General features: G+C 32.7%; 1 protein-coding gene across 4 annotated transcripts in view; it reads right to left on the bottom strand.

Annotated features, from left to right (window-relative positions):
- Positions 1-2,083: 2,083 nt before the first annotated feature.
- Positions 2,084-11,217, bottom strand: part of LOC149802662 (uncharacterized) — a 68,979-nt gene continuing 59,845 nt past the window's right edge. For all 4 annotated transcript variants that reach the window (XM_089952032.1, XM_089952030.1, XM_089952033.1 and 1 more), the window contains 2 exons: positions 9,283-9,433; positions 2,084-8,649 (listed from right to left, as the gene is read on the bottom strand). In XM_089952032.1, coding sequence (XP_089808158.1) covers positions 7,591-8,649; positions 9,283-9,433 — 1,210 coding nt within the window. In that variant the 3' untranslated portion in view covers positions 2,084-7,590. The remainder of the gene's footprint in view (positions 8,650-9,282; positions 9,434-11,217) is intronic.

Here is an 11,217-nt window from a genome sequence, read left to right as displayed (position 1 = left end):
TTAATACAAACACTATATTCAAGAAAACTTATCATTAAGACAGTCCGATTGTGCTTGATTTGAAGGGCCACTTTTGAAAAGTTGTTTTGAAAAACCCTCATGTTAATAAAGGAATGCTTGAAAAACCTCATGTTAATAAAGGAATGCTTGAAAAACCTCATGTTAATAAAGGAATGCTTGAAAAATATCATGTTAATAAAGGAATGCTTAAAAAATATGTTAATACAGGAATGCTCGAAAACCCCTCATGTTAATAAAGGAATGCTCGAAAAACCCTCATGTTAATAAAGGAATGCTTGAAAAATATCATGTTAATAAAGGAATGCTTGAAAAACCTCATGTTAATAAAGGAATTCTTGAAAAATATCATGTTAATACAGGAATGCTTGAAAACCCCTCATGTTAATAAAGGAATGCTCAAAAAACCCTCATGTTAATAAAGGAATGCTTGAAAAACCCAATGTTAATAAAGGAATGCTTGAAAAACCCTCATGTTAATAAAGGAATGCTTGAAAAATATCATGTTAATACAGGAATGCTTGAAAACCCCTCATGTCAATAAAGGAATGCTTGAAAAACCCTCATGTTAATAAAGGAATACTTGAAAAACCTCATGTTAATAAAGGAATACTTGAAAAACCTCATGTTAATAAAGGAATGCTTGAAAAATATCATGTCAATACAGGAATGCTTGAAAAGCCCTCATGTTAAAAAAGGAATGCTTGAAAAACCCTCATGTTAATAAAGGAATGCTTGAAAAACCCTCATGTTAATAAAGGAATGCTTGAAAAACCTCATGTTAATAAAAGAATGCTTGACAAACCCTCATGTTAATAAAGGAATGCTTGAACAATCTCATGTTAATAAAAGAATGCTTGAAAAAACTCATGATAATAAAGGAATGCTTGAAAAACCTCATGTTAATAAAGGAATGCTTGAAAAACCTCATGTTAATAATGGTTTGCTTATATTGGTTCATAAAGCAGTCATCAACATTAGGTTCTTAATTTTACATGTTAAACTTTGTTATGCATTTTGTGTATTATTATTCATAATTATAGTTCCTAAGGGACACTTAGTTGATGGGATTTTAATGCTAATTTTTTTTATCAATAGCAAGTTTCCATTTTAAAGATAAGTCATGCATATATTATGCACTTAGATTAATTCATAAAACTCCAAGGTTGAGATGTACTATAGTTCCAATAAACATCAGGTGACCTAGCTCCAGGACACGAGTTCTGAAAGGCAAAAGTGACCGAATCTATGATTAGTCAGTGTTAGAACAGCTGATCTATTTACTGACAGTGATTTCAGAATACTAAGATGATTCATTCAAGCCTCGTATTGCATTCGCTCCAGTGTGTACGTGTATTGGTATTCCATATAATATAATTATTTCATAGAATTAGGCAACTTTAAAAGTACTATAAGTCTTTAAAATGTTATATTTATTTTATTCAATCATTCGACTGATTTACAGTGCTCTAACATTCACTTAAAAACTATTTGGATACATAATAGCTGTACAGAATTACTGTGAATTAATTTAAAAACTATTTGGATTTATAGTTGTCATGGGATATCCATGAAACCATTTAATGACATTTTGGATTATAACAGGGTGATTCTTCTGTATTGTTGATACATCATTACAATACAAACAATCATTAAAAACACATTTGGATTACTCAAAACTTTTGGAACAGATAGAACATTTATGACTTTAGGAATTCATTCACCATATTGTTATTTTTAATTTGTTCACTTTGTAATTTAGATAAAAAACTTTAAATTATACAAAGCCTGTTGTTTTTGCTCCTTGTTATCTGATACTGATGTGTTCATACTATCAGATGCTCTTTCTTTCAGCGATATTGGAATATAAAGATTAAGGAAGTAACATTTCTTGCTTATTTTGTTCAAAAGTGTGGCAATTGAAAAACAACCAAGTTTTTCACGGATTTGTACTGAATATAATTTTAAAAAATGGTGTAGTGTGGATCCACTGTGTGTGTGTGTGTGTGTGTGTGCAAGAGAGAGAGAGAGAGAGAGAGAGAGAGAAATAAAAAATATAAAAACATTCTTATTGTCTGTTGCTCATTTATTGCATGACATACTCCCCAGTCTTATGTTTACATGCAAACATACACTCCTCTTGCAATTCAAAAGCAATAATGAACTTGGATATGAAACTTAACAGAACACAACCAATAGATAAACAATATCATGAGATAAAAACTGTAAAGTAAAACCAAATAGAGCGATCACTATATTTAAAAATCTACTTCATATTTTAAATATTTATCTCTATATACTTGTCCTTGCAATTTATAAGTGTAAGAATTTGTTTGGATTTCATGAAAAGCATTCATCAAGATTACATTTTTTTAAAATAAACTATTAGGAAGAAATCCAGTGTTATTTTGCATACAATAATAATTTCTGAAGTGTGATAGGTCCTTTGACATGACAATACCAACACATTTTCATTACAACCGTACCTAAAAAGGACTAAACTTGGTTTGCAGGCATTTTTAAAATTTAAAAAAAATATACTCATGCAGAAATTTACTCACACACTTAACTAATTTCTATTTCTGATTTGATGCAAGAAAATATTGTACAGATCAGCTTAAGATCATCATATGCAGTCAAAACAAATGGAAAAATATTTTAAAAAGTTTCCTAACTTAAGTTAAAATAATCACTCCCAAATAATTGCATATGCCATGTAAAACTTAGCTGATTTTAATATAACACCAGAGAAATGTAATGCACATTGTAATGAAACAATATAACAATATTCTTGTAATGAAACAATGTAACTATAGTCTTGTAATGAAACAATGTAACTATAGTCTTTCTTCTCTTTTAGTATTGTCATTGCAATAGAAGCACCTGGTGCTGAATGAGTGGTAAAATATGTAACTCACATGAAAATTTAATAAAATAAAAATAAAAACAGGCATATTTGACATATAACATCCTGAAAGTATAAAAAGCACTAATTATATATATGACATGTACAGTCGAAGTACTTCTCCAATCATCTGCATCTTGGATTAAAAGGCTCTGTGTTTAAAATACCAGAGTATTCATAAATATTCTTTTAATGGAAGTTTCTGGCAGACTTTGTATGTATGGAAGTTTTATTCTTAAATCATCACTTTAGACTGTCATTCTTGGCAATGATTATGTGATAGGAAAAGACACTGCTTGGTAATATTAAAGGGAGGGAAATTTTTTTAAAAATCCATGGTTGTCCCTGGCCAGCCAACAAGAAGCTCTGAAAATATGATTGCCTGGCAGATATTTCTGGTTGCCCAGTACATTACTACAGTTGAACCTAATATTGCTGTAATCCAAATTGAACACAGTACTTGTAACTTGCTATATGAAAGTCCTGCTAATTAAAGGAAAGTGTCACACAAGTTTACACACTTAAGCTATCCGAGATCTGCAAATAAAGATAGTCAAACAATTTTCTGATTTTGTGGTGTCTCATTGTCAGCTATGTAGCAGTTGTCCACCTCTGACCTGAAATTTACCTTTATTTTAGGTTTATCTGAGTTTACGCCATTATGGTTAACAAATTTTGCAAATCAGCTTCTATTAATCCTGTCTAAACTGTCTGGTAAATGTAAACTATGCAAGCGCAACTTTTTTTAGTCCATACCAAATAACCCAATACAGTATGCAAGAATAATTGTGAATGGTTCTATTCCTCAAAGTTGCCATACTCCTTTAGCTAAAATCAGACAACAGAAACAACATGACATGCTCTACAGTGAATGCCCATTACTTCAACAGGCCATTGAGAAAAAAAAATATATTATAAGATCACAGGCATTCAGTGTGACATACCAATGATGAAAGATACTGCAACAATATGTTGTGTGTTGACAAAAGACAAGTGTTCACAAGTCTTTGTTAGTTTAAGGGCATACCCTCAGGGTCTGGTCGAATGACCTATTTTTCATCAGATAATCAGTAAATGATGCATCTTGTTCAGTGTGGCCCACTACCCAACACTCAATTACAAAATTATATGGAGATAATTTGGACACCTGTTTTAGGTACCTGGAGGATCGAATGTTTGTCTCTGGAAAATATATATAATTCCAGATGCCTAACTGCACTTTCACATTTGAAAACACGGTTGCCCAGCATTAGATTTTTAGTTGTCCCCAGTCTCATAGGCAATGGATTTTTCTACCACTGTAGTATGGTCAATTATGTCTGGACAATTAAAAACATATCTGAAGCATGTCATAAAGTATACAAATTAAACAAAAATATATAACTTAGGCAATACAATTGAAATGCATACTATATACACAACAAAGACCATTATATACATATACCAATATATTTATACAATATCTGGCAGTGTCCCTTTAATATATTAACAATATGTATAAATATCCCCACTGACAATGTTTTCAATGTTAGGTCCACCTATACAAAATATAGAACAAAATATACACATTAGTGTTCTCAAGTAGATATTTATACTGTGGAATGTGAAGTAGTTTACCATATATGATCGCATATAAGTTGAGTTTAACTGCAAGCAACAGAGACCATGATCTGCCATTGCAAAATGCACAGGCAGATCATCGTCTATGTTTGTTATAGTGATTACTACTAACAAATTGCAAAGATCCAGATCTGCTAGTGCAATATGCAATGGTAGATCATGGTCTGTGCAATTTGCAGTTGAACTTGACTTATAAATGTGTATATACAATATGTATGATGACTTGTGTAACATTAAATTTATGAGACAAGTTAAGCAATAGACCAAAACTTCCAAGCACACAGTGCCTGTAAAATAGTACTCATGACCTAAATCATCAACACTTTTAATTACTGATTTTTACTTGAACTACATCTTGGCTGAAAGAAATCATGCATATAATTTCTTTATTGCAAAACCAAGGAGAAGAATTTTAATAAAAATATGATGAAATAGGGCAGATACATATTAGGCTTCTGTCATATATATCCAAATAAAAGAATTTTTTTAAGCAACATAAAAAAATGGTGAAAGCTTTAGTCTTAATTCCAACTCTATTAGAATTTACATGATTTTATGTACAATATGATATAATATGGCCCAGTAGATAAATTTCAATATAATAACATCAATACTGCATAAAAATACTGATGAACATAAAAACTTTAAAAACACTAAATCTTGCACTTCTGTAATGTACATGTTCATGAATGATTGTGTTTATATGACAGAAATATAAATGCAAGTTGTTCAACATTTTATGCATCAAGAGTGCAAATTGTATCTTAGTATGGTCATAGATTATCAAGAATTAAAATTACAACAATTTAAATGTTAAAGAACCTTTTGAAGGCAAACAAACTATTGTTCAAATTTAGTAACTTTTTTATATAAAAACAGAATCACAGTATTGGAAGAATCATATAATATTTTTGTCTTTGGGGGGAGAGAGAGAGAGAGAGAAAAAGCGAAAGAGATTTGGGATATCTTCTTATTAAGACTTCAGTAAAATCAAGAAGAAGAGGCAGAATGGGAGTTTTTATCTTTCAAAAACAAACTGGAAATTTTAAATGAAAAAAATTGTCCTTTCTGAATAAAATGTTTTTTTTTCACACTGAAATTCTGTACATTCAATTGCACATAGAAATTCTGAAAAATTCACGTTTATCCAATTGAGGAAACAATAAATGAAAGTTACCATTTTTTTTAAGTTTTAAAATATTGACACATTTTAAATTACAAAAAAAATCACTAACAATATAAGATAAAAGCTCCTAAAATGATTTTCACATTGCTACTTTATGTAAATCAGGTTTAAAACATAGTTTGGATAAATATTACTCCAATAAAAATATTTAATTGAAGTGGTTTTCATTCTAAAATCATTTGCCTCTTTCCTAAAATGCAAACAGATTGTCCTAAGTGAAACTGAAAACTGAAGTAGTATCAGTTACATAATGGTTCCAAACTATAAATAAGGACATAGTTTTTATGCAAAACCTAAATCGGTACAGCAAACCCTTGTTGATCATACTCCTTGGCAAAGATAAGAAAGAGTTCACTATTTTACTACCCTGAACAAACATGCCTCACTCTTAATTGATAGTATCTTACCATATATACTCACTTATTAGTCCAAATGCAAACTGCACAGACCTAGATCTGTCGTTGCATCATGTGCCAGCAGATCTGGATCTGTGCAGTTTGTTCAGATTAATCAGTAGAACAACAACACAGACCCTGATCTATAGATGAGTTAAGCTATGGCAGATCAAGATCTTTGTTGCTTGCAGTTTGACTTGACTTATAAGTGAGTATACATGGTAGGTAAAATTCCATAGATAATGCTGTCGGCTTACGTTAATTATCTTGTTGAAGGCTCTGTTTTACAAAATCTTAATATAATGATTCCTGTAAAATTTTCAAACGACAACATTAGGAACAATTTGCACCAAACTAATGCACAGTTGGTTCTGATTTAATGGTAAATGCCTTAATGAAGTAGAAACATAATTTAAATCAATATTATTTACATTATACATTGCATTAACAAAAATGCATTAATCACATTCAAACATGAATAATTTAAGCAAAAAAGTATTTACATTTTATTATCACATAACAAGTCAATACCTTGATGTGCTCTATAAATAGATATGACTCAACACATACTTTTGGTGACAATCATTCACATCAGAAGGCGAAAAGAGTATCGTGAATCCTGACAGCTTGGAAAGTTAAAGTGATGCTGAATCAACAGGCAGGAAAAGGGTTAATTATATTTTGTAGGTTTCCTAAAATCATTAAAACTTTCTTCAAGTCCACTGACATGCATATGAGTAGTGTTTTTATGCTCCGACAATAGCAATAGGAGGCAGCTGGCCATAAACAATTGGTTCTTTGTTTTTGTTGGTTTTAATGACACTTTCGACAAATTACTGGTTATATCACACCAAGTAAATGTCTTTCAAAAGGCCTCACCAAGGTAGCTGGCTTTGAACCCATGATGGCTATAAACTAGATCTGTGTATTACTGAATGGTAAATAAAAACTTAAAAAAAATGAAAATGTGTGAACAAGAAGATTCATTTTAATTATTAGCAAGAAATAGCAATAAAAGACCTAAATGAATTAATTTAATGTTGTTAGATTATTTTGGAACATATTAAGCTTTACATGCAAACAGAACACTTTTTTAATTAGTAAATTATTATGTATTCAGATACTGTGACATGTACATTTATATACATATATACAGTCAAGAAATCAACTTAATTAGGTCAAAGGTGAACCATTTTTAAAATGCAGTAAACCATTCAAGGTCTAAACAACTGTAAAATGTTTTGATGAAAAATGCATTCCAAGAAACTTGGTGTGATAGCAAGAATGTGAAAAAAGCATATACAAGACTAAACGCATTACTGTAAAACTGCAAGCATCTTAGGAAAGAAAATTTCGAGTCCATTGTGCTTGATAAAATATGAAGCAAACTGACTCATGAACAATTTTGTAATATTGAATATTTTGCAAACAGTTCAACTGGACGTTGGTGTTTGAGAATGTACTTTTTAAGTTTTGACTCCAAAACTATTGCTAGTAAATGGCAATGCTGATTGAAAATATTCTGGTTCTTTTTGATCATGTTTGCATTGTTTTTCTTGGGAATAAGCAAGTCCTGCAGTATCCATTCCTTGTTCTAGAGAACCATTCTCATTCCAGTAGTGTGATGAAACACTGAGTGGGTCTAAAAAACTATATTTTAGAGGAGCATTTCTGTCAATGGGTTTGTTTTTGTCTAATGAATCTTTAGACTTCACCTTATCACCCATGCTGTCACTGAAGCTTCTGCAAGAATCAGAGGAAACATCATTGATATAAGGAGACATGCTGTTTTGTTCGTTTTCAACTGCAAGCTTTTCCAGTTCATCAAGACCATAGCCTTTGTGATAAGAAGGTGTAATGATGTCTTCAGTGGCAATGTCTTCTTCGCTGATGAAAAGGGGAAGAAGTGGTGTTTCAGTCTGAGTTGCTTCATCACTATCTGATTCGGTATCAAAATTAAAATCATGAGAATCTGGAAATTTATGGTTGGGTATAGCATCCTCTGAAACATTAGCACCTCGTGAATGTGGTTTTTTGTGTGGATTTCCCACTGCTGCTGATGAGAAGGGTGGTACAGGAGATGACATTTGTTCATTTGATTGTTTCCTTTCGGGGTTTTTGGAAGACAATAGGGCCTTTTCCTTTGGATCCTGATTTTCTGAAAGTTTCAGAGAAGTGTTCTTTCCTTTTATGTCTCCTTCTCTTGAAGTGTTCAGTGGTACTGCCCTAAGAGACCTCTCTTTGTCTCCTTCTTTGGCCATATTTTCAGGGATGTGTCTTGGATTTCGGTCTTCCTCTTTGGATATATTTTCAGGACTGTGTCTTGGATTTTGGTCTGAGTTGGATGTTACTCTATGCTCATTTTCTGGTCTAGAAGATCCAGGTAAGCCTTCAAGACATACAGCAGTCAAGCGATTTCTGTTGACCTTGTTGGAGGCTGGAGAGAATCGGAGGATGCCATCAAGTGGATTGACATACAAGTTGCCATTGGCACTGCTAAAACTAGATTCTATAGTTTGTGTCTCCTGTAAATGTAAAAACATATTGGATAAGGCAATGTTTTAACTAAGAATACCATATATATTCGCTTAAAAGAAGAGTCCAACTGTAAACCACACAAACCCAGATCTACCATCACATAAATCACCAGCAGATCTGGGTCTATGCAGTTAGGAGTAATCAGTACAAACAACATAGATCCTGATCTGCAAGCGACAATGCTACAGTAGATCAGGATCTTTGTTTTTGCAGTTGGATTCCACTTATAAGAGAGTACATACATTAACATTGTAGGTAGCTTAAGGCAAAAAGCCCATCTATTCTGATTTTGAATGTTGGTAAAATTTATTTCCACTGAACGATAAATAGTGAGAAATAAAAGCTTAAAATTTCTACACTGGGCAGATTCATGAATATGACTATATGACAAAAAAATTTAGGGATATTGTTTCTCTGCATCACTCATGCTTCAAAATGGTCGTTTCAAATTTATGTATTTATGTATGTACTGTCTATATATATGAATGAAAATTGTGGTTCGTCCCCTCCACAAATTTAAAGTGGGATATGGTGCTGAAATATAATATGAAATGCAACATGCAGCAAAAATGGATTAAAATGAAAGAGAAAACAAATTAAAGACAAATTGCTAAACATACCTTCGAAATGCATGAAGAGGCCTTAATTTTTGGACGGGGCCCATCTACTTCATCACAGCCACTTAGTAAAGGTCTGTAGACCTGTGGAATGTTGTCTTCAATGGTCGGCCTCTTTTCTCCCGGGCGTCGGTAGAACAGTTTATTTCTACGTCTAAATATCAAAAGAAAAAGTGAGATTGGAAGTATGGCCTTTGAACTTCATTAACCTTGGTAACTAATGTCATAAAAATGTGTGTATTTATTTTTAAAAGGCTTCATTACATGTAATTAACAAGAGACTGAAGTGGGTCTGATGTTGCTCATCTGGTATACATTGGTATATACGGCAAAAACATGAACATGGCAGGTTCCTTATATTAAAGGATACCTGTGTCATGATAATTGGTGGTATCTGATATCTTGTTTTATTGTGTTTCTACCTAAAGTAACTTCAGAAAAATTAGGTGATGGATTGGCAACTTTTGTATGAAATGTGAAAGGCATTCATGTTAGGACTCTACATATCATATCCAGTTGGATGTGGTACAGTAGATTTGGACAGAATATAGTTTTGTTTACCGTATGTACCTGCTTATATGTCAAGTTTACTACAAACTGAACAGACCCATCAAATGAGCCAGCAATTCTGTCTGTGCAGTTTGTTAGGAGTAATCTTTAGAACAAACAACATATACCCTGGTCTGCATGTGCATTTTGCGATGTCAGATCAGGATCTTTGTTGTTTGCAGTTTGACTTGACTTAAGTGAATATATATGGTATGTATTTGTAGCAAGCCATATCTGTCAGTTTTCCACCCAGTTGCTATAGAAACTAGACCATTACTAGAGAAGCCACAACTCTGAGCATGCCCTAAGAAATATTTATACCAAGTTTAATCAAAAAGGGGAATTTGAAAATAGGCTTTCCATATGTTTGCTATGGTAGCCATACTACAGATAATGGAGCCACATGGGGCAAAATGTTGACAGAGTATGACCAATGAAACACTCCATCCAAGTTTGGTTGAAATTGGTTCAGCCACTGTACAAAAGTAAGCATAGCTTTTAAACCTGGTTGCTAATGGAACAATAATGTTTCTCAGAAAGCCACTATGAACACAATTTTGATAAAGCATGTCCTATGAAACATTCATACCAAGTAAATTCATAGATGACTCTGCTGTTCTGGAGAAGTAAAATAGGTTTTCTATTTGGATGCCATTGTGGCTACAGCATTGTCAGTGGAGCCATCTTGGACACAAATTAACAAAGCTTATTGCAAAACGCTTCCCTACCAAGAAGTAAAAAATAGATTTTACACATTGCTGTTAAGGAAGCCACACAGTTGCTAGGGTAGTCATGCTGAAAATATATTTGATACAGCATATCACATTACACATTTCTGTCAAGACTGATTGGAGATCAAAAACAGGTTTTCCATATGTTTGCTAAGGAAACCATACTGCTGTTATGGGAGCCATCTGAAGCAAAATTTTGATAGTGGAAGTCTAACAAACATTCCTACCAAGTTTGATCAAAACTGGTTCAGCTGTCCTTGGAGATTAATTTCAAAATAGGTTTTCCTTTCCATATGGTTGCTATGGAAGCCATACCAATGCTATAGGAACTGCCCCAGGAAAAAATGGATAAAGCGTGTCAAAAGAAACATTCCTACCAAACTTGATCATCAGCATTTCATAAAAAAGGGAGTCACAAATTGTTTTCCCACCTGGTTCCTACTGAAGCAAGCTAGGGGACCTGACTTGGATGTAAGTTTGATAGAACATAGGTCAGCCACTCCAGACATAATTTAAGCATGCTTAACATTTCATTCCTACCAAGTCTAATCAGAAATGGCACAGACTTGTGGGAAGCTGACTATAGGTTTTCCATTTGGTTGCTTTTGAAGCCACACCATTGGTATGGTAGCCACCCCAACACAAATTTAATAAGACA

Source organism: Sinohyriopsis cumingii, chromosome 3 (assembly GCF_028554795.1).
Source record: "Sinohyriopsis cumingii isolate HCF-2022 chromosome 3, ASM2855479v2, whole genome shotgun sequence".
Taxonomy (NCBI): Eukaryota; Metazoa; Mollusca; class Bivalvia; order Unionida; family Unionidae; genus Sinohyriopsis; species Sinohyriopsis cumingii.
The sequence above is the reverse complement of the archived record's forward strand: the minus strand, read 5'-3'. Positions and strand labels throughout refer to the sequence as shown.